Here is an 18,546-nt window from a genome sequence, read left to right as displayed (position 1 = left end):
CCTACGTTGGGCTTCTCACAGGCATCAGTTCATTTTTACTTCGGATTTGGCGCCAAACTCTGCGCCTGTCCAATACATGCTGATGCCTGTATAGATGTGCTGAAAAAGAAGCGCAACCCACTGTTTTCTGCAACTCCGAGTCAAATTCATCTTGACTGAGGCCACACCTTGATACTGATGTGGTGCACCAAATACTTAACCCCTCGGACTCACACACTAAAGCTCTTGATGGGCACAGACAAAGGACCAACTTTTTCGCTCCAACGCTGGTTAGAGCCAGTCATATGGAGATGACAATGGTGGGGATGGGGAAGAGTTTGCTCATGCGTATGATGAAGAAAACAGGATGCCAGTGGATTGGCTTATCTGATACTAGGTATGTTTTTTCTTTGACTTACCCAAAGACTTCGACAGTGAAGATAATCTGCTGTGGGAATGACTTCCGCCTAGAGCAGGGCCAGAGTGTAGTCTTGTGGTGCTTTGCCACAAATCTTTGCCTCATGCTAATGAATGGCCTTCAGGTTCATTGTGGCACTAAGGTCAAAGACCTTTGAGTCATACGACAAACACCAGAAACCCACCTCGCAGGTATGGGTCACAGACAACTTTTTTGCGACAGTCCACACAAGGCTTAAACCCTGTAGTCTTAGATGGTGGCATATTCCGTTGCACGCGGGAAAATCTTTAAAGAAAATAGATCACAAAGTAGGAAAAAAAAAAAAGAGCGAAGCTCCAGATCTGCATCTAAAGGCATGTGAAGAATGGAACTGAGGCCACCATGCATAGATTGCATTTAGATGTGAACCTGTTCTTCATTTCTGGAGCTGAACGATATCAGCACAGAGCCACATGGTGCCACCTGTGTGCAGGGAAACTGCTTTTTGAGATCCCAGATCCAGTCTGTGTCTGGGGATAGTCACAAGGTGAGGAATCTGCGGTTTAAAGTATCCACAGGAAATAAAGGTCTGTGAAAGCTAGGAAGTAAGCAGCAGTACCGAGATAATGGTAACTCTGTAAAATAATTTCAGGATATGTATACACCCAGAAGGTAATAGGAGACATTAATTGGGAAGCTTTACAAGGGATATAGCAATGCCTACACTTAGCCAAAACGAAGACTTGGAGCAGATACAGTTGCAGCAGTCCTGCCCAACTCCAAACGGGGAAACTACACTAACACTAGTCCTGAAGGACTACAGGTAGAATACTTTAATTGCCTAGCCAATAAAATTACAGATCATACGCATGCACTATATAGATTGCCAGTGATGCAGGTCAATGACCACAGATTCTGAGGAAGGTAACTATAACACGAATACTACAACAGAGCAAACCAACAGAGGAGCGTTACTCATATAGTCACATTTTTTCTGAATGTGGAGAAGGGGGCTTAGGCCAAAGTAATTGCCAATATTACAATACATTTGCTAACTGCAAACACAGATCAGTCTGACTTCATGAAAGGGAGGGCCTCAAGACACAATTTGTGAAGATTGCACATGACAATGGAATGTATGGGTCGGGCATTGAGACTGAAGGGTCCCATAGTATGCAGACAATATCAACATAGAAGATACAGGATATATCTCCAATTACAAACGCGGTCTTGACAGAACCATACCAGAAAAAACCCTCATCACCAATATACAACTGACAAACAACTCACCGGATTTACTGACACTGGTTAAAGAAAAATGGCAAAAGGACATAGGGTAGCTGGAAGATGAATAATGGGAAGAGGCAAAGTGGCTCACTTCGAAGTAGCAATCAGGGCAAGGTGTTGGCTAGTACAAGTCAAAATTCCACATCATACCTTCAACAGGAGATATTAACTCGGGGCAATGGAATACTTTCAATAAGACCTACAACAACTTATATTCATATGTGGTGGGATTAACCTAAAATCGTGGACTACTGGATGAAAATTGAAATTAAACTAAATGAAATCATAACCTGCAAAGAATGGAATACACAAAAAGGCTTGGCTATATGGGGTGAACATTTGTCACTTAAAGAGCGGTTGTTTTGTATCTTAGAACTTACAGTGGCCATGTGGAACACATCGCGATTTCAGGGTGTGAAAATGAGAGATTTGGGTTTTGAATGTGGACTAGTGTATAGTGGTGGAAAAAGAAATGTGCAGGGGATGCCCACATAAATCCCCAAAAGATTAGGGGAAATTGTGCGAGATATGTGATCTAAACCATGTAGCCTAATTAATTTAACAACATATCACAAGGGCAATCTTGATAGTGGCCACAAGGATAATGACCCTGTACACATATGCAGATTGACTGTATGAGGGAGGGGTGGTACAGGTTCCCTCTGTCTAATTTTCCACGAATATTTTAGCTGTGTAACAGATATACTGTGAAAAACATTAATGAAGGAAAATCAATGCTATGTCTAAACTGCTGCGTTTTCCTTCTTCTGGTAAAGACCATTATTTATGGTGAATGATTATTTGCATAAAGAAAAAGAATTTAAGAAATGGGGGGAAAAAAGATCGCTTTGTGCATAGTTTAGAGAATTTTAGATCTAAAATTATGTTCCTCCATTAACCAACTGAGTAATTGTATATGTGCTTATTACTCTAATGTACTTCAAGAAAGTACACACAAATTTGCAGCCGAAAACTGCCAGTTTCTTCCCAAAAGTGGTTGCACAACTTATGAAGGGAAGCCTTGGTCTCCAACACAGATTTCCTGAGACAGCAGCAACACCAGTATCCATAAGAATCTGCTAGTAGCTGGCAAAAAGAAACAAGCAAGGTAAAAAGCTGACCACCAAAGCTTGGACTTCTGCAAAATTCGGGAAAAAAGTTTTTTACTTTTAAGGGAAAAACAATATTCTTCTGAATAGCAGGTAAAGTGTTTCAGAGATTATGGATTTGAAGTTTCTTTTCACATAGTATTCAACACCTTGGAATTTTTTTTTTTATACTTTACCTCATCTTCTTTTAGTTGAAGTGATTGCCTAGTGTCCTGAAGTACTTTTTGCTCATACTGGATTTGCTGTTCTTTTTCAGTCAACAGCTTTTCTTGTTGAACTGTCACAGTGTTCTTTAACTTTAATTTTCCCACAAGTGTTTTCATTTCTCCTTGCAATTTCTTAATGATTTCGTTGGCCTATAAAACATAATGAACAAGTGAGTCCCATCCACACACACACACACACACACAAAAAAGAAAGAAATCGAAATGCAAACTAAAAACTTTATCCAGAACAATGTTTTTGAACATAAAACTGATCACTTCATTTTTCAGTGCAGTTTCCACAATGGAAACACTTCTTGTTACATCTGAATACCATAGAAACATAAAAAAAGAAAAAAGAAAACTAACTGCAAAGACTTGTCACCATCTTTGCTACTTTAGAATAACTTAATCATTTCAAATCATACTACTACTAGAAATCTTGGGACCCCCCCCCCCCCGTTTGCCCATATAGCAGAGAATTTATTTGGCTTTCCTTTTTTTAAATTATTTTATCCCCGAAAACCAGCACCTTTTATGTGATGTGGAAAACACATTGATAACACACTTGAAAACTTAAACAGGCTTATCAAATCCTGGTGGAGCATTACTAGACTCAGAATGCAGTTAAATTTTTAATCAGGTCAGATAACCTATGGTAGCTTTCACAAATCTCAGTTGCAAAATGTTTATGAAGACCAGAAGTACTAGCTGTAAAGCAGTCCCGATTAATTACGAGACACAGTGGGCAGAATCATTTTGTTTCTATATCACAACCTTTTTAATTAACTTGTAAACTTGTAACGTGTAACATTAGGTAAATGGCATGGAAAATGTAAAAAAAGAAAGTGAATGTAAAAAAAATAAAACCCAAAGATGCAGAAAGAAAACCTCATTCAAGGTTGAAATTAAACTTTTCCAGACCACAAGAAAAATGGCAAATTGAGAAATCCTGGAAGAATGCAGATATTAAGGAAAAACTAAACGGGACGATTATTTCTAAAAAAGTGGTTCTTAACCGCTTAATTTTTGTGGAACCCACCCTTCATCATTACTGAAACACAGGGACCCCACTGAATCATTATTGAAATCCGGGAACCTCAGCCTAAGCATTTTCAATGATTTGACCCGCACAATACTACACTAAAAATAAAGAAAAAAAAGCACTCAAACAAATGATTACATGCTCACAAATACAAACCTTGAACTAATGGAAAGGTTGGAGCTTTTCTAAATTCAATTGCGACCACACTATATTCGGTTTGATGAACTTGCACTGCTCCAGCAAATCAATCTGAGGATACAAACTGAATTTTTTGCCTGCAATTTCAAATTCCCTCACATTTACATGTATCATTTTTACATTTTGCTTGTTTATTTATGTAAACTTTAATAATATATTAACCCTTTCCCTGCACAGCGAATTCCGCCGCAGCGCGGGAGGGGCTAGGGGGTGAACGCGATGCGTCTGTGCTGTGTTTTGGAGCAGTGCTGTTAGAAAAATGAAATCATATTAACCCTTTGCATGCTCATGACGGAACCTTCTGTGTTGCCTGTTAGCTTGCCTTTCCTCCCTCCCCCTCCAGGCAAGCACTTTGTACTTGCCTGGTTGAGGAGGAGCTGCCAGCTCGGATTGCCGTTTGTTGCAGTCTCCCCAGTGGCCTGCCGACTGCTCGCCGGACCCGCTCCGCGGGTCCCGCTTTGCAGTGAGAGCAAAAGACACTCCCTGCATTGAGGGTGGAACATGAGGGGCGAGGGTTCGTCCTGCAGCAGGGCTGCAAGCTGTGTAGCAGGGACTCCGTATCCCAGGAGTCCCTGCACGACCTAATTACCACACCAGGTCCGCTCTCTCTGCTGCTTGCCACGCCCCCCGAACTTGAGCACTGATAAGCGGTGCTATCTGAGGCCAATGTGCCGGATACTTTTAAAAAACTTTGTACTTGCCTGGTTGAGGAGGAGCTGCCGGCTCGGATTGCCGTTTGTTGCCGTCTACCTAGGGGCCTGCCGACTGCTCGCCGGACACGCTCCGCGGGTCCCGCTTCGCAGTGAGAGGAAAAGACACTGCCTGCATTGAGAGTGGAACGTGAGGGGCGAGGATTCGGCTGTGAGCTGTGTAGTAGGGACTCCGTATCCTAGGAGTCCCTGCACGACCTAATTACCACACCTGGTCCGCTCTCCCTGCTGCTTGCCACGCCCCCTGAATTCCCTCTACCCTTCATAACAGGAACAGTACACTGCTGCGTGGGAGCAGCCCGGGACAAGGGGGGGCCGTCTGCGGCAGTCAGAGGCCGGAAGAGACTGGATTGGGCCTAGGCTCTTGGCTGCTCTTTAGAGATTGCGGCTCTTTATTTTATTATGTAAATTTATCCTGTCTGCTTTTGTATGTTAGCTGGGGTTGTTTTTTTTTTTAGCTAATTAGCCGTCACTGAATTGTACCCCTCACAATAGCCTAGTGTCCGCGGTTCCTGCTGTTTCCTCTCTCTTTTCTTGGTGAGGATGATGGATTTCCGCGAAACTAGAAGTATGGCGGCTGCGGGTGGTAAAAAGCTGACCGGCACATTAGATGATTTTATCGTGCGCACTAACTCCCTGATCGATCAAGGCATCGCACTCATGGAAAGGAGGGTCTCCCAGGATCTGGCTCTAGCCAAAAGATCGTCTTTGGGTCTCATTGGCTCTGTACGCAACCCTGATACTTCGTTACACATACCTAACCTTGTGCAGACTCTTGTTGATGTTCACAATGTGAGCTGTACCCAGCCAGGCTCACGAGACCCATCACCCCTTAACCCTCAGGCTCAGGTTCACAATCTTACAGGGACTAGTTTTGAGTCTAATCCGCTAGATCTTCAGGTAGACTCCCAGGAAGCGACCGCGAATTATCACAAGCGGGGGAATCGGGAGGGGGCTATTCCCAAACGCAAGAACCCAAACATTAAGATCCCCGGTGCTAAGAAAGTCAGTGCTTTAACTGCCGGGAATACTAGCAGTGACTCAAATGAGAGGGGTAGAACTGTAGAGTTGAGAGCCCCTAGTGGGCAATCTGCTGGGCAGATAACTGGGGCGGAAGTAGCTCAATCTGAGATCGCAAGTTTACCCTTGAATATGATTGATGATACCATCCTGGACAATTCCTTGGCTGATATCCTTGAGGATAGCACCATAGATGATAGGTCGGGGTTGATAGAATAGGGGTCATTGATGTGGAGGAGGAAAAATTATTAAAACACTACTTGCACCTCTAGAAGCTAGGCTCCATGGTATCGAAAAACTGCTTAATGATATACACAAGGACATAAGGTTTCAGGATACCCATTACGCAAATAGGGCAATTAATGTCACTGCTCCAGTCAGTAAACCCCGGCCCGCGGGTAAGAGCTCAGAAGCGGTCAAAAATAAGACGCCCAAGAACCCGGTACTGAATCTCCCTAACCCTGTGGGTAATAAAGAGAGTATTCAAACCCCTACATTAAATAAGCTCACAGATCAGGGTAATTCAAAAGGCCCCGTTACCTGTACCCCAAAACCCGACCCAGCCCCCCCTCAGAAAATCATGACTCAACAAAATATTCATCTACCGCCAGAAGCCTGTCCCTACGTGATTATTTTGACGGGGGTCACGGAACTGGCCCCTCCATATTCAGAAACCTTTCAGGCGCTTAAAAAAAAGGTATGCCACTGGTTAGCTAATAATTACCCTCTACCATCAAATTTCTGTGGCAACATTTTAATGGTTGAGAGAACGCCTTGGGTGGGACATAACAGGAAAAGAATACAGGGGGACTGTATAGTAGTGACCTTTGAAGATTCCCGCATTGTGAAATATATTTGTCGGGGGAATCTTCGGAATAATGGTACTTTGGTCACGGCTAGGCCCCTGTCCTTTTTTTATACGCCTAATGAGCAACGGGATAATAGACGGAGTTGGCTTAAAGATGCCAATTATTACAGAGGAGTGACAAGGCAAGAGGTGCCCAGGGACAGGAATTTCAACAGTTGGGGCAGGGGTGGGGAGGAGGGGTGGAATCTAGTACAGAGAAGAGGAGGAAGACATAATCATGACATTAGACATCATGCAGATAGTTTTAGGGGTAATGACATGTTTGCTGGTTACTCACATAATTATGTCCAAGCTCCCCATGCACTAGATAACCTCTAACATCCCAATGATGAACCAGTATGACTGCCTGTCCGATTTAGGTTGGGTGGATTGACAACAGGCGAGTACAGTCCCAGGACATGATAAAGGAATTAGGACCACACCCATCTCACCCGCAAAAATGGCCCCGGAGACTGGGGTTTCCAGTGTGGACACTAGGGTATTAGCTTCTGTTGCCCATGAGCTTGGCAAAGGTAGGGATTTAGTAATTAGTGTAAATAGTCAACTAGCAGGCAGGGAAGCAAACAGAGATAATGGAGATATAAAGGTGGTAACTTGGAATATTGCAGGACTAAGGAACAAAGTTGACGATCCTATTTGGAGGGAATTTATAGGTACTGCAGACATTATTGATTTACAGGAGACCTGGGATACAAAGAACATACTTACCTTGGATGGCTATATTACCTATTCTCTCCCAGCAGTTACCACCACTAGAGGAAGAGATAGGGGGCGATTGGTAACCCTAGTGGCAGCAAATATCCTTGGAACACACACGGTGATCGCCTCAGGTTCCCCCTATTGTTTGGTAGTCAAAATTGCCTGTAAAGGGGCATATAATGTTCTAATTGTTAATTTTTATAACTCTTTCGACAGAGCCACCTCAACTAGCAATCTGACAGCGTTAAAGTCCTTTTTAGTAGATTAAAAGGAGCTGTCGGACATTGAATGCTTTATAATACTACTGGGGGACTTCAATATTCATGGATGCCCAGATAAATGTCTGGCCGATGACCCATTTGCCCCCACTGAACAAGGTGATATCCATTTTGAGCACACAGAACAGGGAATTCTTTTAGAAAACATCCTGGCTGAAAATGGTTTAATGTTACCCACGGGGGTTGAGGTGGACATACCAACTTTTAAGGAAAATGGCAGGGGGTCAACTATTGATTTTATCTTTACAAGTTTAATATTGGGAGGTAACATAATAAACTATTTCCCTGTCTGGTCCCACTTCAGTGATCACAACCCTGTTTTTTTATGTGTTAGAGGTGTCCTTGGTAGATCTGAGAGACAATTGAACAGGGTTGACAAACAAGACATTCGGGCAACAGATCAGGCTCGTAGAATAAAACGGTGCAAAATTGTCCCTGAGGATTTCCTAGGTAACCTCTCCAATAGTAGAGGGGAGGAGCTGCGTATATGCATGGATGAGGAAGCTGGGGACAGAGAGGTAGTGGAGGCTTACCAACAGGTCTGTCACCAGGTCATGTCTGACTTAACACGTTCTGGTAAAGTCAAAGATTCGGGGTCAGTCGGTTGGTTTAACCATAACTGTTCAGTAGCCAACCGTAAACTGAAGGAGGCCTTGAGATGTAAGCCAGTAGACAGACAACGTGTGGCCCTCTTAAGGAAAGCATATAAAGCTGCAGTAGAACAGAGGAGACGGGAGATCAGGGAAGATGCCTGGGCAGAATTGACCTCCATAGATGTGATAAAAAATAGTGCCAAATTCTGGGCAGAGATCAACCAACCTTACTTTGTTGACTCTAGTAATAATGAACTCGACTGTGGTATCCAGGAAGATAAGTGGCTCACCCATTTTAAGTCAGTCTATGAACAGGCGTCTATAGGGGTGGACGGTCCAATATTGTGGACTAGTCACCCATATACTTTAGGGGTGAATGAGGGGTAGGTGGCTGAAACGCTCAGCAAAATGACAAGCAATAAGGCCCCCGGCCCTGATGGCGTACCAGCCGATCTCTTTAAATCGAACATAGCAATATGGTCCAAAGTTTTATCTAATGTTTTTAATAGAATTTCTAAATTCGGCATCCCATCGACCTGGTCGCAATCGGTTATAGTACCTATTTTTAAAAAAGGTAATAGAGGAGACCCGGGCAATTACCACCCAATCTCCCTTATCTATTCTGCAGTGAAGGTCCTAGGCAGAGTGGTTCTGTGTAAACTAACCGATTGGCTGGAGGAAACTAACTCTCTGTCAGTTTTACAGTATGGATTTGAAAAGGGGCGCAGTACGATAGATCAGAGCCTCAACCTCCAATTGCTGATTGGAAAGTATACTATAGCGAAGCAAGGGTGTTTGCATATAGCATTTATGGACCTGTCCTCGGCCTTTGACCGAGTGAACAGGTACAAGCTATGGGATTTGCTCCTTAAAATGGGCATCAACGAAAATATAGTATACTTTCTAGCCGATCTTCATAGGGACCTCACAGCCACAGTGAGATATGATCGTAAGGGGAATTGCACGGGCAAGATAGGTATAACCAATGGGGTCAGGCAAGGCTGTATTTTAGCCCCTTTATTATTTACTTTATACATTAATGAGTTGGGCTGTGTGCTAGGAGCGGCTTGTAAGGATATCCCGAGGGCAGGCAAGTTCCCCCTCCCCGCATTGTTATATGCGGACGATGCCGCTCTTTTAGCGCGCACGTCAGTAGGGTTACAAAGTCTTTTAAATTCCTTCTATGAGTTTATGTCCTCTTTGGATCTTAGCGTTAATTACACCAAATCACATGTCATGGCTGTGGGCACGAAGGGCAGGCACAGGAAGCTGATGACACTCCACTGTAACGGGAATAGGCTATCAAGGGTAACTAGATTCCCATACCTTGGGGTAGTTTTTGACGAAAGTTCCACCTGGCTTTCCCAACTGTCTGAGAAAAGAAATGCGTTTGTTCGGTCTATCTTTGCTGTTCTGGGTTTTTCTCGTAAATTGGGGGTAAAACTGTTACAGGCAGGGTTAAAGGTTTATGACGCCAAATGTGTTTCCATAGCGATGTATGGCGCAGATCTTTGGGGTTTTAAGAACGTGAAGTTGTTACAGGTTGCAGAGGACAAGTTTTTGAAGTCCATATTATCAGTACCACAATCGACCTCCGGTTTTATAGAGCACCAAGAATGTGGGGTGGAATACCTAGAAGACCGGATTGCCATCGCACCCCTCCTAAAGTGGATTGCGGTTTGGTTGAATCCGGAACTGGAGGTAAACCACGAGATCCTGAGGGACTGTCTTACTTTAGAACATTGGGAATCCATTCCATGGCGAAAATATGTTAAAAAAGTCGCAGTTTCTTTAGGGCGCCCAGAAATATTTGATGAGCCGTCCAAACTGGTTAAAGGAGACCTGAAGTGGGTCAAGTCTGCTTTTAGGCTGTAGAAAGGGATGGATAGAGAAGGTCATGAGTTGACTAAGACAACTGTGAGAGCCCACCAGTTAGTCGTAACATCAGACCATGATCTAGAATTGTATCTGAAGGTTGTTAATAATTACTAACTAAGTTTAGGTTAAACAAATTCCATCTCCTTCTCTCTGGGCGCCCATGTTGGACTAAGATATCAGAATTGGAATTGTGCACTTGTGATGGATTTTCAATAATGGACACTGCTCACTTCATGTTCTTTTGTGGTTATTTTACAGATATCGGGAAAAAGTTTATTGTACCCCTACTAAAAGATAAAGGGTTTAGACAAGTGAAACCTGCCCTATTATATCTTCAACTGCTGTCCAGCACGTGGGAAATCATTATTACCGCCACATTTCTAAATATAGCCATGAGACTGGGGAAAAAATTAGTTAGTCTGAGACAGTAGTCCTTCATGGTCTATTTTTGGAGCTTGTTAAATAATGAATTTTTACTTAATTTGGATGAATTGTGCATGTTTTTAAATTTACACATGAATTTGGTATCAATTTTTACTGTTTTTAAACCTTCTCTATATATTCCTTATTTAGATTGTTGTGTTGTTGTTGTTGTTTGTTAACCATATTGTAATTTGGTACCCTGGCCCTCCTTTGGACCTCTGTATACTTTTGTGGTTTTTGTTATGAACCGAATAAAGTATTTTTGACTGACTGACCTACATGGACATGCAGTGAAACCCAGGTCCCCCGGGCCCCTCTGGCTGTCATATCTATCCTGCCCCATGTCTGATCGGTCTCCTGCCTCACATCGCTAGTGCCCAGTCCTACGGTACCTCTGGATTGGTGAATAACTGTGTACTGGGCCCAGTTTTGAGTCTGGTGCTGCTGCATCCGGGGGTGAATCCATACTATGAGGAGTTTGCAAGTGGGCCAGTTTCACCTAGACCACTCTTCTATGTGCAGCTGTGACAATGGACTCTAATGATGGGTCGTGGGAAGCTCCCTGCAAACGCCTGGCCTGACCAAAAGGGACCAGCATACAGCCCCCCCACCTGATGCTACAGAGAATGCAGGGGGCTCTGAGACCATGTCTGAGCAGCCCTCTGCAGCAGACTTAGGAAAAATCCTTAAGGCAGTCCAAGACTCGAGAGAGGCTGTGAAGTCCAAAGTTGATGTCCTCCGAGTGGACTTCTCTCTGCTGTGAGAAGAGAGCTACACGAAGTAGTAGAGTGACCGAAGCAGAGACGAGGATCTCCACGGCTGAAGATGAAGTCGCTACTCTCAAGCATCAAGTATTGAAATTATCCATCTAGGTGGTAGTCCTCACCGAAAGGGCAGAAGATGTTGAAAACTGCTTGAGGCGTGACAACCTCCGACTTATAGGTCTTCCCGAGTCCTTGAGCCTGGCTGAGACGCTAGAGGAATAATTCTGTTCCTGCCTTTGGAAGCTTTCACAGCTATTAATCATTGAAAGGGCACACTGTTCGCTGGCTCCCAGGTCCCAGGTTGGGGCCCCGCCTCGGCCAGCGATACTGCCACTGCTTAACTTTAGAGACCGGGATACTATCCTGCATGAGGCCTGCTCCCAACCAGGGCGAAGGCATTCCAAATCAAGCTTCAGACTGGCTTCTCTTCGCGGCCGCCTGAAGGTCATCTTTCAATCCAATACCCTTTTTGTGATATCCCAGAGCATGCATGGGAGCGGGCAACAGAACAGCACCCTCAGAGAGGATCTTTACCTGATGAACATCAAATTGGTGACCACACTGGGACACTCCCTCATCGACGGAAGAGGGGTGGTCGCTCCAGTTTCAGAAAGTCACAAGTGGATCAACAGGAGGCGGACACCTCACCGGACCTGCAGCTTGCAAATGGTGGGCGGCTGGACGGCAATGTGACAGACATCCCACTGATTTTTTCGGTCCTTTTATGATGTCGGAGCTTTATTTCTCAACCTACCTCACCTCCTTGATTACTGCTATTGTATTTCTCAGTTTTACATTTCACTTGCATTACACTTGTTGGCAAAAATGGCAGGGGTGCCTTGGCGGGCTATTCTTGTCTCTACTTGTTCGCTAGGACGTACACTTGCCCGGTTGCTAGTTCTTCAACACAGCTCTTGTTGCCCCATGCCAAGACCTGATGCTGCTCTAGCCGCCCGGGCCCAGACATTTCTTGCTAACCTAGATTTTCACCTGTAAGAGGTCAGGAACAGTCTCCTACTTAATGAGCACCTTGACACCATGGATGACTACCCCTGTTTTTGATGCTGTAGATGTAGTTTGTTTAAGGGCGACAGATACTTCATGGGAAGAAGTGCAGGATGGGGTGTTCAGTTGGTCCTTTGGGCTGGGTTTGTTGTTCTAACCAGGTTTTTTCCTTTTCGCAGTATATCACAGCAAATTTTTTGAAAGACTTCTCATGTATTTTTTTGACTGGGTTGACCACATCTTAGACAAATATTCATGGCCCTTGGCAGGACCTGCAGCACTTTCCTCACTTATCATGTCTGCCCCTAACTTGATGGTCTTCTGGAATGCCAACAGTCTCATCAAGCGCTCTGCGGTGCTGTGTTATGTTAAGAGATCCAAGCCATCAGTTGTCCTATTACAGGAAACTCACCTCTTGGGCTCGCGATAAGTCTTTCTGGGCTGTTTTGGGTATGACAGGGTTTTTCACTCTGGGTGTGTGGGGGCTCCCGGGTGTTGAATGAATGAATGAATGAAATGGCATTTGTAACGCGCAACTATGCCCATTGGGCGTCAAGGCGCCTAACTCAAATAACTAGCTGTCAGCAATCAGAATCAGAGCTTACTGGTATGCTTTAATGAAAAGCCAAGTTTTCAACGATTTCCTAAAAAGGTCAAGTGAAGGCAATGACTTGATCTCAAGGGGAAGTGTGTTCCACATCTGGGGTGCCAGAATGGAAAAGGCCTTGCTCCCCCAGCTAGCCTTCTTAGCACGAGGGATTACCAGTTGGTTAAGCTCCCTGGAGCGTAAGCATCTGTTCGGGACATACCTAGTGAGTAAGGATCCAAGGGCATCTGCCGGACCTGCCATTAGGGCACTGTATATAAGACAAAGAAGTTTAAACATGATCCTTGAGGGAATAGGAAGCCAATGGAGATTCTTCCTCGCCAAGGTCATAGATGACAACCAAGGCAGGGCAAGGGCAAAACGCGCCGCCGCATTTTGTACAACCTGCAGGCGCTGCAGAAGGCTCTTGTTGGCCCCGGCGTAGAGTGAATTACAGTAATCGAGCCTTGAGCCAACAAGAGCGATCACAACCTGCTTCCGTGCCTGTGGGGAAAGATAGTGGACGATTCTTTTCAGAGTCCTGATGACGCCCCAACAGGTGGCCACCGTCCTATTGACCTGGAGTTCCATAGAGAGCCGGGTGTCAAAAATGACACCAAGGTTCCTGGCAGATTGTGTAGGTGTGGGGCAGATGCCTAAAGATGGAGGCCACCACTCACCTGACCACATCCCCTGGTCTTTGCCGAAGACCAGGACCTCTGTCTTGTCCCCGTTCAACTTTAGGGAGTTGGAAATCATCCACTCTGCAACAAGTTGCATGCAGGACCTAAAGTTTGACGCGGTGACATTCACAGAGTGGGTCAGGGATACCATAATCTGCGTGTCGTCGGCATACGACACTACCTCCATCCCCTGGGATCTTACTAGTCTTGCAAGGGGGGCCACGTAGATGTTGAACAGGGTCGGACTCAATGCCGACCCCTGTGGCACCCCACATTGCAAAGGCTTAGCAGGGGAGAGGTACTCTCCTAGCATAACACGCTGCTCTCGTTGATGTAAGAAGGAGCTCAGGAGACTGAGGGCCGGTCCTTCTACCCCTGCCTCCCTTAACCTAGATGTTAAAGTAAGGGGAGACAGGGTGTCGAATGCTGCTGTAAGGTCCAGCAGTACCAGCACGGTGGTTTGACCCAGGTCAACTTTCCTGCGGATATTATCCATGACTTTAGTCAAAGCAGACTCCGTGATATGCAGCTTTCTAAAGCCATGTTGGGACCCGTCCAAGAAGCCTGAAGCATCAAGGAAGTTAGAAAGATGAAAGTTCAAATGGGCCTCCAGCATCTTCGCAGGGGCAGGCAGAAGGGATATGGGTCTGAAGTTCTTCAGTATGCCGGGGTCCAGGGTGGACTTTTTCAGAAGAGGCTTTACAATAGCTTTCTTCCATACTAATGGAAAAGTACCTTGTTCCATGGCTCCATTCATTACTTCGAACATCGGAGGAAGAATGGTATCCCTGCAATCCTTTAGTAATTTCAAAGGAACTGGGTCCAGAGGGGAAGACGATTTCGTTTTATCTAGAAGGAGATTGAGCCCCTCCAAGGAGAGTGCAGGGAAATGATTGAGGGACTGGGGGGCGTCCGCATCCCAAGATTCCAGCAGTTTAACTCGAGAGAAGTCCTCATCACTCAGAGAGTTCCTCTGTGATTGTAGAGCTATATAGATATCATCTATTTTTTTATAGAAGAAGTCTGATATGTTATTACATAGCTCCTGTGAAACAACCACGGGATCTGGTACCTGGAGAGAGCATAGCGAGTCCACGATTTTAAAGAGCTCTTTAGAAGATGTTAGAGAACAGGTCAAGTTGGTAAAGTAATCCTTAATCACTCTACTTTTGTATTCTCGTAACAGGCCCTTGTAGACTTCTCGATCTTTAGGATCCCAGGATTTGCGCCATCCTCGTTCCTTCTGTCTGCATTTTTGTCTAAGAAGCCTCAATGCATCCGTGAACCAGGGGGCAGTAGGCTTCTGTCGCGCTACAAATTTCAGAGAGGGGGGGGCTAGTTCATCTGCGGCTCTGGTAATAGCATCGGTGAGTTCTTGAGCCGCCTCATCCACCACCCGCTGGGATGTGATGTTAGTGTTATGGATAAAGGGGGCCAGAGCCTCATTTGTAAATTTCTGAAGCTTCTTTTGGGACATTTTTTGCCAGTGCCCAAATCAGCCTCAGAACAAGGGATGTCTAAGGACAGTGGGACTGCTAGATGGTCAGACCAAGTTATCAGTACCGGCATGCCGACAATTAATCTAGAGTCGTTGGAAAAAATCACATCAAGGGTGTGCCCAGCCTTATGGGTCGGGTAGAGGACCCTTTGGACAAAGTCGCAAGCCTCCAGGGAGTTGAGCAGGGAGGAGGTGTCTTTTCGAGGTCCTATCCTCTAGGTGAAAATTGATATCACCCAAGATGGTTAAATGAGATCTACCAAAGTAGGGTTCCAAAATTCTAAAGAGCTCTGGGTGTTAGCTATATTGCAACATAAATCCCTCTATTTGACGGTGAATAGGTTCAATGGGGATACTCAGGGGCGATATATGGGATTGGAGTGTCACCAGCAGGCCAAACACTATAATTAATTTCTAGCTTTTTTACCCCACCATTGTTGCAAACCACTCTCCAGATGTTACAATCCTTTATCTTGACCCTCCTTGTGGGGATCACAGTGACAGGAGGGGACTTTGATGCGACCCCATACCCTAATCTTGATGCCCCTTCCGTTTTGCATCCAGGTCGATGCACTCCATTGATCTATTTATCCTTCTGGACAGAACCCATGGGGCTGTGCGATGCTTGGCGCTACTAGCATCCTGCAACATGAGCTTATGTATACCAATAGGCAGCCCACGGTATGCAATCGCGAATTGACCTGCCATGGCTGCCAGTTGCTAACCGCCTTCTGTCCAGTTGGCGCCCATTATTCCACGGGGCATCTGACGATGCGCCTCTCTTAATGGAATGGCGGCTCGGACCATCAACTTTAGCCCTGCCTGGAGATTCAGTGCCTATCATCTGCAGGTCCCTGAATGCATCACATTTGTGAAGGAGCTGCTACAGGTCTTTTTCCAACTTAATGTGGGCATCCAGCAGGCCAAGCTTAAGGGGTCACATGAAGGGCTAGGTGCGGTATTGTGAGGCCCGCCGACTGGCGCAGATAGCTGAATTTGATGGGCAGATACTTTAGCTGAAGACAGACTGCTGCTGCGCAGATGCAGAGGAGATCCGTCACCACCTGGCTATCGCCCATGCTGACCTGCGACAGGTCTCCCTTGAAAAGGCGAAACAATGCTGGAGGGACTCGACCCAGAGAAAGTAAGAAGCAGGTGATAGATCTGGCAAGTTGTTATACTGGTTGGCAACCTGTGGAATCTGACAGGATTGCATCCGCGTTTGGGATTAATCTAGACACTACCAGGAGGGGCTGCCTGAGATTGCTCAGGCCTTCACGGATTTCTACCAAGCTTTATATGCCAGACACCCACAGTCCTCACCAGAGAGAGATCATCCCATTCTCTTTGATATTCCACTATCGTCCATGCCTGACTATTTCCAAGAATTAGATCAGGCCCTCTGTAGAGGAGATCTACTCTGCTGTGTCGATATTGCAATCGGGGAAAACTGTAGGCCCCGATGGTTACCCCATTGTGAATTACAAGCAGTGCACAAGCTGCAGTAATATCTGGATCCTAGGTAACAAATTTTGGTCATGTGCAGACATTGATTATGCGTGTGCGTGCCAGGACATCGGCCTCTCTCGCACGGATAGTCTGCCAGACTCCCTGCTAAATGAGGGTACATCATCTAGGAGAATCAGGAACTCGCCCTGAAGCATCTTCTGCCCAACCCAAAACCAGAGGAAAATCTGAGAAGGAGATTACCTAAAGGGAGCAAGGACCTATGGGGATCTTGCTGAGTGGATCATGGGAACAGAGTGTGAGATTCTGATCCATCTGGAATGCTGCCCCGATCTGCCATTTGCCCATGTGCGCTACCCGTGACCCCCATATGCCAGGTGGGAGAAGCAGGAAAGAATACGGGCCATCACCCTGGTGCCATGCTGTGAAGATAAAAGGGCAGTTTGTCCTGTGCAATGTTGTGACCTGAAGAGGGCAAATGGCTTATTTGTGCCACTCTCAAACCCTGAATGCCAAGTGGGGCCCTTGCTGAAGGTTAGGGGCCCCCGACTTAGTACATTCATGCAACAAGAGCAAGCCCACCAGCCTATGCAGTGCTGTGTCCTGAAGGGGCAGTCGCCCTGTCAGCAGCTGTTTGCGAGCCCCTTTCTGCCAATAAGAGGCCGGGATGAGATGAAAGATCTGTCACCCTGCAACAATGTGAACCCATGAAGAGAGTTGTGACTTGCAGATGAACAGCAAAAATTCAACAAAAGGAATCCAGGAGCACACAAGACCTGCCACCAGACTTAAGGAGACTTATTGTGTAACTGGCGAAGCGCCGTGCACGCCTGTCGCCTCAGCAGCATCCAGAGAAGTAAAAGTAAAGCAGCAAGAGTTTAGACTAGCTGTGATACTATCGAGAAAGCGTGCTTATTTACCAGCATGCCTCCATTACAGGAACAAGACTTCCTGCTTCATAGGTGAGTTATGATTTTGGCATGAGTTTACTTTGTGTCCATAGAATGGAAAGTCCTGAATGTAGTGATCAGCTCTTTAACCTGGACTGGCCTATCACTTAAAAACCAGGTAAAATCTTCTACGATAGGGGTAGTTCGTGTCAGGTAAGGGGTTACAGCAAATGTCACGGTTGCAGTATGTTTTTTCCCGAAAACAGGTAGACTCAATTTGTTCATTCAAGTTGCAGAATTTTATCGGAATTCCTTCCAGGGATTGGAGGAACAATTGAGTATGTTGATAAACATAAGTTGTGGCAGATGTGGTAAAGGAGAAGGGATGAAAGTGTAAGGCTAGTGGCTGGATTGTGAGAAAAACATTCAGAATCTATTTTAGTACCCTTTGCTGGAGGATATAAGTCCAAAATGGGGGCATGTTTTGTTGCAGGTAAAGGACAGTTAAAATGGATCAGGGGCTTTTTCTAGAGCCTGTTCAATGATGCATTGTGCCGTGGATGAGAATGAATGATAGGAATCCCCTCCCTTTAATTTGAAGTCCTAGCACTCCATCAAATACAATGACTTTAAAGACAGTGTTAGGAATGATGCAGCCACCAGAACTTCACAAGGACAGGCGGGCATTAATAGCACTGGAGATTAAATAGCACAGCATAAACCTAATTGACTCTATGGAGAGGTAGGAGACAGCTGAGCTCAAGGAACACTGACATCCAAGAAGGTCAAGAGATACTACAGGTTCACATTGATCCCATTTTATTATTGGACCTGGTCACACACTGGAGTCCCAGCAGATGGAATTAAGCGAGTTATGGTGCCAAGGTCGGCAAGGAACTAAACAGCAAGCCCACCTAAGTCCATCACTCGATGAAGGTCTAACAGAAGGAAGACCATCAGTATTCC

The 18,546-nt window shown here is 45.4% G+C and overlaps 1 protein-coding gene across 2 annotated transcripts in view; it reads right to left on the bottom strand.

The window, feature by feature from the left end:
• SASS6 (SAS-6 centriolar assembly protein) overlaps window positions 1-18,546 on the bottom strand; it is a 222,966-nt gene that overhangs the window by 88,328 nt on the left and 116,092 nt on the right. For both annotated transcript variants that reach the window (XM_086954522.1, XM_086954533.1), the window contains exon 11: window positions 2,949-3,128. In XM_086954522.1, the coding sequence (XP_086810648.1) occupies window positions 2,949-3,128 (180 nt within the window). The remainder of the gene's footprint in view (window positions 1-2,948; window positions 3,129-18,546) is intronic.

The sequence above is a fragment of the Lissotriton vulgaris genome, chromosome 1_1, assembly GCF_964263255.1.
Source record: "Lissotriton vulgaris chromosome 1_1, aLisVul1.2, whole genome shotgun sequence".
Taxonomy (NCBI): domain Eukaryota; kingdom Metazoa; phylum Chordata; class Amphibia; order Caudata; family Salamandridae; genus Lissotriton; species Lissotriton vulgaris.
The sequence above is the reverse complement of the archived record's forward strand: the minus strand, read 5'-3'. Positions and strand labels throughout refer to the sequence as shown.